Source organism: Capra hircus, chromosome 16 (assembly GCF_001704415.2).
Source record: "Capra hircus breed San Clemente chromosome 16, ASM170441v1, whole genome shotgun sequence".
Taxonomy (NCBI): Eukaryota; Metazoa; Chordata; class Mammalia; order Artiodactyla; family Bovidae; genus Capra; species Capra hircus.
The window spans coordinates 59,011,897-59,025,415 of NC_030823.1; the positions used below are offsets into that span (position 1 = coordinate 59,011,897).

The following is a 13,519-nucleotide window of genomic DNA, read 5'->3' on the forward strand; positions in this document are numbered from 1 at the left end:
ACACTGTACACCTGACTTCATTCAGTTTTAAAGGGTCTTATTTACCAAGCTCAGCAGTTTGGATTTCATCACATACATAGCAAGTTTCCTACACCAAGCAATGTTTTGTTTTGTTTTGTATGTTTTTTTATCAATAATATATTCCCACAACTCACAATTTTTTAAAAATGCCCAAGGAGAACAATGAAAAAACTTTCATCCAACCATTCCTTCTCCCTACTCCCAGTGGCAATCTCTATTAGTAATTTCCTTTTTTTTTTTAGTTTTTTTTTTAGTAATTTCTTTTTATGTCCTTTTTGTATGAAAAATGAATATATATTTTTATCTAACTACCATTTTATACAACACGTGTCACACTGTACATGCTTCTGCATCTTACTCTTTTATGTAGTACATCTTGGAAATCTTTCTATTATCTCATATAAAGAGCTTTTTCATTTTTTTGTTTTACCAGGTACAACATGCTCCATTGCATGGATGTACCATAGTTCATTTAACCAGTCCCTTGTTGGACCTAAAAGTTATGATATTTTGTTTTTACAACCAGTGTTGCCCAGAATTACCTTGTACATATTTCATGCACGATCAACTATATCTGGAAGTGGAAGTGCTGGGTCAAAGCCACATACATTTTTACGTAGATGTTTAACCAGTTTACCTTCTCAGCAGTGACGCATGAGAATGCCTCTGCCCTAGCTTCACCAACAACGTATTACCAGACTTTGGGTTTTGTTTGTTTCATATGTAGCATCTTTTTATTTGTTTAAGAGCCATTTGTATTTTCTTTATCTTTGCATATCCTCAGTCATTTTTAACTCTATCATTGGTCCTCCTGATTTACAAGAGTTCATACTTAGGAAAGATAATAGCTCTTTGTGATGTGAGATGTAAATATTTTCCGCAATTCTTTAATTTCTTTTGCCTTTGCTTAGTTTTTCTCTTTTTTTTTTATTTATAGAATTTTTTAAATTTATTTTTTAATTGAAGGATAATTGCTTTATAAATGCTTTATAGAAATTTTTTGTTTTTAGTGTATCAATCCATCTTTTTCTGATAGATTTTCTGATTTTGAATCATAGTTATGCCTTGCTCACTCCAACATTATGGAAAAAAAATTTTTTTTTTTTAGTACTTCTGTAGTTTTATTTTTCACATTAAGGTTTCGATATTGTTGGAGCTATAATGAAGTATGGCTCCACTGTTGTTATTTTTTCCCCTAGATGGCTGTCAGTTGCCCCAGCAGCATTTATTAAAGAGTCTCTTGTTTTTCCCCTGTAATAAATTTTCTTCAGCTTATTTAGCTTTAGTTTCTAGACTTTCTGTTCTGTTCCATCAGACATTATATCTGTTCATCAGCTGGTCTATGTTTTAATTATGAGACATTATACTATGTTTTGATATCTGATAAATCTAGTCCCTTCTCTTTGCAGTTATTTTAACAGTTTTATAACAGTTCTTATTTATATTTTTTCTTCTGACCTTTAAAATTGTCATATCTAGTTACCCGCTAAAAGACCCATTGGTATTTTTGATGGATCAAATTAAACTTTTAAGTTTATATAATAAACATTATAAGGATGGTGTATCTTTCAATTAGTGTTCAAATCTCTGTTTATCTGGCAAAGTGTGTGAAGTAATAGTGATAGAGTCAACTTTAGGAGAGGGGTGTGTATAGTGAATTCGTTTTTATTTAGTGTGTAGTAGGCCAGAGGGTGGAAATACTAATAAGTTTGTCTCTTCAAGGACCCCTATACATGTTTATGTTTTAACAACATAAACAGTTGTTAAAATAGTATGTGAGGTTTTATAGGTATAGGAAATTAGCTCATTTAATGGTTATATTTCATAGAGGTGGAGAGCAAAAAAAAATTACCTACCTTAAGTTTTTATTTTGAAATAATTTTATGGTTTACATAAAAGTTGCAGAAAATGATCTGGAGTCTGCCCCCAGATTCCTCAATTGTTAATACTTCTGAATCGGTTGAGAACAGGTTGCAGACATGAATATCCATTACTGCCTTATGCTCCCTTAAGACTTGAGTGAGTATATCACAACTTCCAGGGCACTCTTATACACGACATCATTCAACCATCAAAATCAAGAGATGAACATTGATCCAATATTGCTGATCACATAGACCCTATTCACATTTTGCCACGTGTCTGTGTAATGGCCTGTGTACATCCAGGATTTAATCTAGGATATTGTATTCAGTTGCATTCACTTATTATGTCTTTCTAGCCTCCATCAGGCTGAAACAGTTTCTCACTCTTCTTGTTTTTCAAGACCTTGATGGTTTTGAAGAGTGCAGGCTGGTTACTTTCTGGAACATCTCTGATGTTCATGTTTCATTATGATTTAAAGACTTTAGTGAAAATGCCAACAAAGTGCTGTTGTTCTCTTCTCAGTGCATAGTATCAGGAGGCACATGATGTTGGTCCCATTACTTGTGATGTTAACTCATCACTTGGTTAAGGTGGTGAGTGTCTGCAAGGTTTCTCCAGTGTTTTATACTTACTAATAAGTAACTACTGAGTACCTTGTAGGGAGAAACTCAAACCTGTATAAACATTATATCGTCACCAGACTTTTGCCCTGCAGTTTTAGCATTCATTGATAATTCTTGCCCACATCAGTTACTACTGTGACATTTGTCACATGGTGATTTGCTGATTCTTCTAGACTTACTGGTTGCCATCCTGTAGACCTCCCCCCACCCTGCCCCACTTTTGTTTATTTATTTATTTATAAAACTATGAGCATACAGGCTCTTAATTTACTTAGTAACAATGTTATTATTATTTATTTTGATACTCAAACTGTCGCAGGTTTGGCGAGGGGGAATCCCTACAAACTGTCTCCTGTCATTTGGAATGTTCTCGTCATTCTCTGAGTGCTTCCTTATGGCTGGCATAGCAATATGACCCAGACTCATCTTGTACTTTCTCTGCTCCTGCCCTTGGGTCATCTGTTTCTCCAGGGAATCCTGGTTATTTTTAATACAGCGCTGCTACTGCTGCTGCTAAGTCGCTTCAGTCGTGTCCGACTCTGTGCAGCCCCATAGACGGCAGCCCACCAGGTTCCCCTGTCCCTGGGATTCTCCAGGCAAGAACACTGGAGTGGGTTGCCATGTCCTTCTCCGATGCATGAAAGTGAAGAGTGAAAGTGAAGTTGCTCAGTCATGTCCGACTCCTAGCGACCCCATGGACTGCAGCCTACCAGGCTCCTCCACCCATGGGATTTTCCAGACAAGAGTGCTGGAGTGGGTCGCCTTTGCCTTCTCCGAATACAGCAGTAAAACAGTATTTAGAAACTAATAGATGAGTGCTAGGTGTATTCATTACTACCTGAGTGTCACTGTTTCTAGATTTTCTAGAGGGGCAGAGGTAGAAAACGTATGTGGCATATATCCGTGTGTGTGTATATATATGCGTAGATATACACACACACACATTCGTATTTTGTCTTCTTCTATATCTCTGTGTATTAAACCATCTATTCAAACTAGTATCCTCAGTTATAATTCCACAGCGAAGGATTTACTCTGGCCTCCCTTTGTATGTGTTAAACTCCTTTATCTATCTATCAGAAAACTGGTTCCCATTATCCTCAGTCTGTTAACTCATTTGCTCAAGACCCCGCTCCCCAACCAGTATGTAAACAAAGTCCTGGGCCATTATGCCTTCTCTGCCTCCCCATGGCATTCTGGCCAAAATGTCAGTCCTGTCAAAGGAGAAGAGGCCATTACTTAAAGTGAGTTCAGAAAGATACTTGTGACAGTAGTTGACTTCTGGAAGGGGATTGGGTAGACAGGGCAGAGAGGGAGAAGGAGAGTTACCTTTTCATGTATGTCCTTTTGAATTTTTTTTTACACCATGTGCTTTTATTTCCTATACAGAAAATAAAGATTTTAAAATCAATTCAGGATCTTTGTTTTCACATAGAGCTACTCTCTTCTGCATTGTTTGGGGAGAATTTGGAATCATCCTTTTTCTCTAAAAGTATTTGGTTCCATTCTCTCCTTTAGGAAATAATACTTGTTTCTATGGGAAGTGTTACTACTGCCGAGAAACAGAGCCAGCCTGTGCTGACGGAGACACGATGGAGGGGTCTGTCACGCTTTGGCTTCCAGATGTGTGGCCTCTACAGAAACACCGACACCCATGGGGCAGGACTTACCGAGAGGGCAAATTGGCCAGGTAAATGCTCCTGTGAGCCGTTACTTTATTCTCTCCCGTACCTAGTCAGGTGCTGACCCTGTGTAGGAGCCAGGGGTTCTGTCCACAAATAAAAAGGACTATGGAAACCTGCTCGGGGGAAACCTGCTAGTCTGGGACTTTCTCTTCTCTGTGTTTTAAACAATGCTACATGCGGTGCTGACAATCAGTAAACACCCCCCATGCTGCTTGCCTCCAGGTGGGAGTATGATGAGAGCTACTGCGATGCTGTAAAGAAAACATCTCCTTATGACTCTGGCCCGCGCCTCTTGGACATCATTGATACAGCTGTCTTTGATTACCTGATTGGCAATGCTGACCGCCATCACTATGAGAGTTTCCAAGACGATGAAGGCGCTAGTATGCTCATCCTTCTCGATAATGCCAAAAGGTAGGACCAGCAGGACTCTCCCTCTCCATTTGGGGTCTTGTATATACAAGAAGGATGCTGTCTAGGATGTCCTGGGAGAACTCTAGAACAGACTCGATAGAGGGCGTCCTTGCTGTTTGTACTCAGGGTCTTTGCCACGGGCACCCATCCTTCCAGCTTGTTCAGAGCTTATACTCCTTTCACCCTCAGGGATCTAAGACTTTAATAAAAATGGAAAAGTCATTTTTTCCAAGGAGTCAAAGATTCTCATTCTCTTTACAGACAACTGGAAACCAAAGTCTTGTATTTATTGCTACTTATATCATTCTTTCTTGACTAGTTTCTTGACTAGTTTAGAATCTTGAGAAATACATAGTTAACAGAACATGAAATTTAGTTACTGTTAAATATATAGTATCCAAAGGTTCATGCAGTTTAAAAAATTAACTTACTTGATAGGGTGTTTTTGCTATTTTTATAGCAATCTAGGCCCAGATTTTTTCTATTATGAGTAGGAGAGCAGTTGCTTAGTGATTATAAAGATAAGTCACTATCTTGAATAAGACAGTTTTATTAATTTTGAATAAATGAAATGTCCTTATTTAGATCTGAGCTATTTGAAGAGCACATTGTATTTTCAGCTTGCACTCTGCATTCCCCATGGTACCCAGTTAAGTGCCATACTTTTAGTTACACTTAGTAAATGTTTGCTAGATAGAGTACTTCCTTGGAGCCAGAACTGTCCAGACTCTAGGTCGCTAACTGTTAACGTCGGTTGCTGAGAATAAGTTGAGCCATGGATCCTCAGCAGAGAATGCTTGGGCAGCATTTGCTAAGCAGGCCACCACCTCACACTGGGCACCAGGCCCCTCATATTCCATGGAAGGTGGTGACAGTTACAGAGAGTGCGAGGCCAGCAGGAAGTGGCCAGTGCCATGTGTTTCATTTTCATTTACACTGTATTTTCAGTTCCTGAATATCCTTACTTGTAAAAGTGATCATGTGTGCTATGGAAATACACATGGAAATAATTGCCTTTGCCATTTTTTATTCAAGGGCCTGCACTGTGCTGAGGGCTACCAGACCCTCCAGCTATTAAGGTGAGCTGCTAGGAAGAGTGGAAGGTTGACAGTTATTCCAGAATCAGTTCTTTTCTTACTCTTGAATTACTGCCTAAGGCATTTTTATATATGCTTCCAATCACCATTTTCTCAGCCTCTGTGAGCAGTTTTTTCTTTGTTGTAGGGAATAGAATAATCTAAGTCTTTTCTTATTGGTAATTTTGGAGTAGAACAAGTATAACTTCTTTTTACAGGAAATGACTTTCTCCTTGTTTGTAAGAACCTAATATGAATAGCCTTTATTTCTCTGTGCACCCGTAAAACTTTCTCAAGTTTGGGGGTCTTCAGACTCTCCTCCATCTGTGGACTTCACACTTTGTCACAATGGTCACGCTTCAGCACCTTGCAGTCCCGGCAGGAGAAAGGACCCTTGTAAAGGAGTATATCTGTTTCTCGACGCTGCAGTGCAGGCTGTTAGGAATCCTGGGTCTAATTGGTCATAAACCCTGTTTATTTCTAATTTAAGTGATTTGAGCTGTGGGGGCATAAAATTATCTAGGATCACGTTGGGGTTTCTTATAGCATTTGTTTTCACCTTGATGCTGAAAAGGGAACTGGTGCTTTCATCTAATTCACCAAGTTTCCGTTTAATTTTCAGCTTTGGGAACCCCTCGCTGGATGAGAGAAGCATTCTCGCCCCTCTCTATCAGTGTTGCATGTGAGTCACTTCATCAAATGCATTTGCCTGCAGTGCTTCGCGTACTTTTCTAACCCAGAACCCCCTGGAGGTCCTGGTATGTAGCGGATCAGGGAAGTATTTCTGCAGCAAGGCTTAGACAGCATTTTGTGTTTTATATGAATGGAAATTACCAGTTTATTTAATAATGTATGTCAGTTTGTTTCAATATCAGAATACAGGCCCTGCTCCCCTGCAGAATCCAGTGCAGGCCATGCCCCAGTTGCTCTGCCGTGTGTACCTTCCTCTCACCGCCACAACCCACCTGTGGTTTGCTTATCTCAGTCAGAAGTTGTGTAAACCAAAAATAGCTATCTCTCTAGGTATTTGTGTGTCGTCGCTCAGTCGTGTCCGACTCTGTGACCCCATGGACTGTAGCCTATGAGGCTCCTCCATCCATGGGATTCTCCAGGCAAGAGTACTGGAGTAGGCTGTCATTTCCTTCTCCAGGGGATCTTCCCGACCCAGGGATTGAACTCGGGTCTTGCAGGCAGACACTTTACCCTTTAAGCCACCAGGGAAGCCCTCCCTAGGTATTTAGTAATTGATTTTCTGAAAGTCTGTGTTAGAGAACAAAGAAATTTAAAAATAAATCAAGAAAATGAGTTAAAGATTGAGCTCTAAGGAGCTCCTTTTCAGATCATCATTGCCAGTATGACTTTAAAGCGTGAGCACTAAGAATCAGCTCAGACCCACCTTGCTTGGATACTACTGGTCAACTCCCAGAGAGACACTGATCGCGTAAGACTGCCCCTTCTGGCAGCTGGTCTGTTTTACTTTTCTTTTCTTTCTCTTTTTCTTAAGTAACAACAGGATTCTGCAGAAAGTGTTACGTAGGCTACCCTAAATTATCTTCATTAATACTAGGAAGCAGTGATACATCCAGTCAGAACCTGCATCTGTGAAGGAAGATATCTTTGTGTTAATTAGTACTGTCAGTCTGGTGCAGTCAGAACATAGAAAAGACATGGTGTGTTCAACAGGAAAGTTTAATATAAGGAGGGTTAAACCCTCTGATACACAAGTAGAGCTGAGGGAGAGTAACCAATTTGGAAGAGACCCCCACCCCCACCCCCACCCCCGCCCCTGGGTTTGGTCCTCTGGAGAAGGTGTAGTTCAGCCCACTTGATAGCAGAGAAGTGCACTAGTTTGCAGATGCTGGGCGTGCAGGAAGCAACCCTCCAGAGTGCAGGCAAGGAACAGGCAATCCACAGGTCATGTCCTGTACAGAGACAGCCATGACTCAGTAGGGAGCCCTCCAGGCTACAGGCAAGACTTATTTGTGGGCCTGTGGAGGGAATAAGGGTACCAGCATGAGTGGGTGGCCTTGGGGCTCTGGTTTCCATGTCAAGAGGACCTTAGGAAAGTTACTACCAAGCCAGGCCGAAGTTGCGGTGTCACGGAGGACCTGCCTGCTCTGGGAATGCAGCCAGGGAAGAGCTTCATTTGGTGACCTTCCCCGAACACTCCTGCCCTGTACAGCAGCCAGAAGCATCTCCCTCAGCATCCTGTACTGAGAAAGCCCAAGAGAAGAGATGATTAGAGGACCTCTGTCCACGAGAGCAGGGCATACATGAAAAGTGGATTTGGAGCTTTCTGAAAGAAGTCAAGTGATACTTTGGTCGTGCAGGAGAAATTCTGATGCTCTAGGCACTCATATTTTTCAGAATTGGAAAACCACACTGCCTCTGTGCTTGTCCATTCCTTCCATGTTTTAGCCAAAGATCCTTACTTTCTTACTGTTCAGATGGCTGCAGAACAGGCTGCCGGCCTCATGCAGAGTCAGGCCTTAACGCATACCTAGTAGTTCCCACATTACCTACAGGGGGCTTCGTACTTTTCTTCTAAAATAAACAGAAGATCCTCTTTAGGCAAAAAAATTAAGAAAAATAGATACCCTTAAAATAAACTTTTTCTATTTGTAAGATTAATGCTAGAATTTTTAATTCAGAAACATAAAAAGAAGGAAATTTAAATTACTTGCTAAAATGTAAGGATACCTTCTGTTAACACTCTAGTGACTTCATTCTAACTGTATGTGTATGTTTGTGTGTGTGCTTATACACACATTTTCTTTCCCCACAGATTTGAAGTAAAACAGTTTTTCCTTCCAACTTTCCCCTGATTCAATATTATATGGGCATTTCCTCATGCCACTGAATTTTCATAACTACTTTAAATGGCTGCATGGTTTTTCATTGAATGGATGAACCATAGTTTATTCAACTACTTCTCAGTTGTCAGACATTCAGATTCACATTTTTCCTGTTAAAAAGAGCACTGCAGTGAACCTGTGTAAATATTGTGTGTATCTCTTGTTAGTTACCAAGAAGGAAATATCAAAATGTGGTAATGTCACTCATAATGTAGAGCTGCTTCTAAAACAGAAATGGCTTTTCTAGTTGAGATATTTTAGATAATTATTTCTTTACATTTGTCTGCCAAGCAGGTTTCAGTCTCCATTTGACAGTGAGAGGCTTTATGTAACCTGTTCTAAAACTTATTTCTCCCAGCATTCGTGTTTCCACCTGGAACAGACTGAACTCCTTGAAGAATGGTGTGCTGAAGTCTGCCTTAAAATCCGCCATGGCCCACGACCCCATCTCCCCAGTGCTCTCTGATCCTCACCTGGACGCTGTGGACCAGCGGCTCCTGAGTATCCTGGCCACCGTCAAGCAGTGCACTGACCAGTTTGGGATGGACACTGTGTTGGTGGAAGACAGGATGCCTCTCTCGCACTTGTAATTCACCACAAAATAAGTGAAACTGCTTTTTATAAAGATAGAGAAACAGCACAATCAATTCCAGATGGTATGAGATGGATTGGAAATGGCCAGCAGCACATTCTGGTAATAGGGGATAGGGTGGCCTTGGATTTCTTTGGTGTTTGCTGTAGCAGAAGCTAAAGCAAAGACTTACAAGCTTCAGACCATGGAACCGTACCTGCTGAACCACCTTCAGACTTCCTTGGCATTTGCCCATCCTAGCAGTGGGCAGCACAGTTGGTCAGTCTTAATTTCTCATGCCAAAGGATGAAGAGAGGTGTGACATTCAACTGGGTTAATGCTGGGGTTGGTTCTGGAGTGTGTATTTGGAGTTCATCCTTATGGTCCTTTTTCCACACTTGCGATCTTCCAAAAACACTTTACAGTCTCTTGAGTCCTTTTTTCCAGGATTAGTCAAATTGGGGATTTTACTGCTTCCTGGGGAGCGGCAGCAAGGAACCCGGCATTCTGTTGAGCCAAAGTAGTATGCTCTGTTGGAGGGACTATGCTTTTAAGGTAGAATTAGAAGGAAGGACAAAAGCAGGAAGGATGTTTGGGCTTTTAAGTAAGAAGGTGGTAGTGCTTTTGATGATTCTTAAAGGAGAGAAGAAGAGAGAGAGACCTGCTTGGTAGAACCAGAATCAAGGAGGTGATTGAATTAGTGAAAAACAGGTTCCGCTATATTTAAGTTCTTAACATATATAAAAGCAAGCATGACTTGTACCTAAGTAAGAGTTGCATTCTCATGGTTATGTCCAAATTAACCCAAAAAAATTGTCTGTAGAGAACCTACTGTTACAACACAAGTACAATTCTGTTATGGAGGTTTACTTTCTTTTTTGCCCCAAACAGGCAAATCCTTTGCAGATTAACAAAGCAAACTGACAATAACGCCTTGCGTAAGAGTTAGGTTGCCTGCGATCCCTGCCATTCTGATTTCCAAAATGAATTTTCACTTTTGTCTTCAAGGTACTTAGTTGTTAAAGCTGTTGTTCCCAAGAGACTGGCGATCCTATTTGTGCCTTTCTTGGAGAAAAGCCAGCTCATTCCTACAGCTAATAGTTCACATCCTGCTGGTGGCTGGACCTGTCTAGTGATTTGGGCCACGCAGAAGGCTAGAAACACAGATTTTAAGCCTTCTGAGCCTTAAAATTAAGGTGGTTACCAGGAAGAGCCTTAAGATTTTGATTTATGTCATACCCTGTCTTGTTCTGAACCCCTGAGGTAGTGTTCTTCTGTCTTCTATTAGCACTTTCAAATATCAGGTTGCTAAAACAGGCTTAGTTGTATGTTCTGGCAAAGTGATTTTGACATGTAACCAGTTGCATTAAAATACAGGGCGAGGAGAGCTGGCCTGGTGGGTCCACTTGTGCGTCCTCAGAGCTGGAAGCTTCTCTCCTGCATTTTGTCTGGGGACTCTTCGGGTTTTGACTTCTGTGAAGCAAAGACTAATATTTAATTAAAGTGTGGTTGAACAAATTTACTGCCAGCCACTGGAGACCAATTTTAGGTAACCACCCTTTCAAAAATGGTTTAGAATTTGTGCTCTAATTTTCTCAAATTGAAAGTCCACTGAGTACCCAGTAACTACTTTAAAGTAACATGAAATTAGGGTACTTTTGTACTTAGTTTGTACATTTGGAGATGTACACAGAATAGGCTTATTTTTTAAAAGCTTTTGGATTTAAGACATAGCAGACATATCAAAACACTGAGCTAATGTTAACAGGAAGAGGCACTGATTTCAGTTTTAAAGTCATGTACCATGTGCATCCAGGGAAGTACACATTTGAGCTTGAGAATACCTTGGATGGTGCTCACCTCAAAGCATCAGGGAGCCAGTAAGAAGGTAGTCAGTGCTGCTTTGCTTGATAAATGTTAGTTGAACTAATTCTTTCAAACACATGATATTGTTCTTTGGTATGCCCCAGTGGAATGAGTAAGAACTGTTCTCAAACTCGGAAACTTTATTCATAATGCTGAAGGCAGAAGATTCTGTTGAGGGAAAATGCAGGAGGGAAGGCTGCTTTGAAAACGTCTCATTCTTTTTTCCAAACACTGCTTCATTCTCCTTCCCTATTTTAATATCTTAAAAGGTGTTCAGATGTATAGTAGTTAAAGTTAGAATTGTGCTAAGAGAGTGCTGTGAACTGATGCTTAGAATATAAATTTATGTTCTAAGTCAATACTGGATTAAGCTGAGAAAAGTGTGTTTAGGTAAATCTCAGAGAAAACCAACCATAAGCTCTTAGTTCTAAAATTCATAAACACTATATTCTGATTAAAAAAATAGGTAGATATTGTTTTTTAAAGTTTTGTAACACTGTCCTTTTTATGGTTTATCTTTTGGAATTGAGGGTTGTTATAATCAGGTCATTGGAAGGGTTTTTGGTTAGTCTTTAAGTTGGGTATGCCTAGTTAACATCTAAAGATAAACATGGATACATTTCAATCTTCTAAAACTAAGAAAATCAGAACTGAGTAGCATTTCTGCACTCCTTCTCCTGCTTTTTAAATATATTTATTCCAGAGTTTGCGGGAATATGGGTATAGAGGTTTCATCCTAAAATTGTTCTTTAATTTGAAGGTGTATTATTAGTTTGGGGTAAATAATTTTCTGTGCAAAACAAATTAATAGACAGGATCTGACTTGCTCAGAGTATTGCTTAATAATATATTAATAAGGCATTTCTCTGTATTTGCTCTCAGGATTAATATGTCAAATGAAATGTAATAAGGAAAGGGAGAATTCAGGTACATCCATTGTATACTGTTTGGGGCAAAATGAATCCTCTACATGGCCAAATTTCAGTGTCACCTGAAAGCCACATGTTCTTCCAAAGAAATCCATCTTTTCTTTCTTTCTTTTTTTTTTAAAAAAAGAGGCTTTTGGCCTTCCCCTCCTATCCAGCATGTTCCTTCACCCTCTCTTCTCCACAGCTTCCATATTCTCATTTGACCAGTCCATGACCACACCTCAAATGATGGTAAACAGCAGCTGTCATTTTGTGAGCTTGGGCTTCAGGAAACATGAGTCAAGGTATATGTATGTATATAGTCATATATGTATTCTAACAAGAAAATATTTATTTTCACACAGGGAAACACTGACTTATGTTGCTGAAGAACCTGAAGCTAGTAAAAGGTTCTCAGTCTCTGAGCGTGAACCTAAGTGACAAAAAGACCAACCATTCAGGAAACACCTACTGTGCTAGCCAGGGCCGGTGCCCGAGGCAGATAGACCCGCCTCGTAAGACTGCTGTACAGCAGGGGAGGGCCAGTTTTCCTCCCTTCCACTCCTCAAGTCTGGGTTGAAAAGGTGGGGGCTGGATACTATACTGCCACAGGTTTTTAAGGAACTAAGGTGTTACTCAAAAATACAAAATGTTTAGGGGGGGAATCTGGGAATAATTTACCGGGAAGTAATTTATTTGCTTAAGAGAGAGGTGTTAAGAACCACGACCCTCGGTTCTGATCTGCCAAGGATTTCCTCTCAGAGCTCTTGCACAAATAGAGGTTGTGCTTGGTAAGACATCAAACAAGACAGATATGCACCTAAATTTCTAATGTGTTCTATGGGTTTCAATTCTGAAAAAAAAGACAATGAATAAAGATTTTAATAAGTACCAACGTATCATTTCCTCTTATTATCCCCCCACCCCACCTGCTGGTTCAGGGTATTTCTATTGTTTTCAATTCAGATTTCCATTTTTGTTAGGGGACAGAAGATTACATCTGCATCTGCATAAACTTCCACAGGGGTTGTTTCACAGAATCAACGACAGATAAGACCTTTACACGTCTCATTACACTTTATTTCTTCTCTTTACACATCTTGGTCTTCAGAAGTTGCCTGTTAGGTTGTGACAGAACCAAGATTTTCAGTAGGCTAACTCTTAGGTGCTTTTTATTTAATACTTAACTCCATTCTTGCAGCTTCTGCAAAGAATTTTGAATCCCGAAGGACTTGTCAGCACATTACCATAGAGGCCTGGAAGACAAGACCAGGTGCTGATAGTGATTTTTGGGACACCAGACTTCTAAATTTTGCAATGGAAATGCGACATCATAAACCTCAACCAGACAACTGAGTAGAGTTCTCAAGATTTTGACTTGATTTGTAGCATTTTTGTTTGTGCCAGTTTTAGTCACTTGTGCTTGAATACAAAAGGGAGGCTGAAGCCTAGAACATGTTCCTTACTGACTCACCTCATACGATCCTTTTCTAGGTGAGATTTCAGACTTAGTTTTCTTCTCAAGCATTCCAGAAAGACCACTGTGGAAGCCTAAAGGCAGCTGGGAGTAGCGAAGGAGTGATTCTATTAATATGGGCTTATTTTTACCCAGTATATTTCTTATAAAAATGATT

General features: G+C 40.0%; 1 protein-coding gene across 5 annotated transcripts in view; it reads left to right on the forward strand.

Annotated features, from left to right (window-relative positions):
• The window catches only part of FAM20B (FAM20B, glycosaminoglycan xylosylkinase), a 44,599-nt gene extending 31,823 nt beyond the window's left edge, over positions 1-12,776 (forward strand). For 4 of the 5 annotated variants that reach the window (XM_018060651.1, XM_018060650.1, XM_005690921.3 and 1 more), the window contains 4 exons: positions 4,029-4,200; positions 4,418-4,609; positions 6,308-6,367; positions 8,899-12,776. In XM_018060651.1, coding sequence (XP_017916140.1) covers positions 4,029-4,200; positions 4,418-4,609; positions 6,308-6,367; positions 8,899-9,130 — 656 coding nt within the window. In that variant the 3' untranslated portion in view covers positions 9,131-12,776. The remainder of the gene's footprint in view (positions 1-4,028; positions 4,201-4,417; positions 4,610-6,307; positions 6,368-8,898) is intronic. The other variant, XM_005690922.3, reaches the window with a different exon arrangement.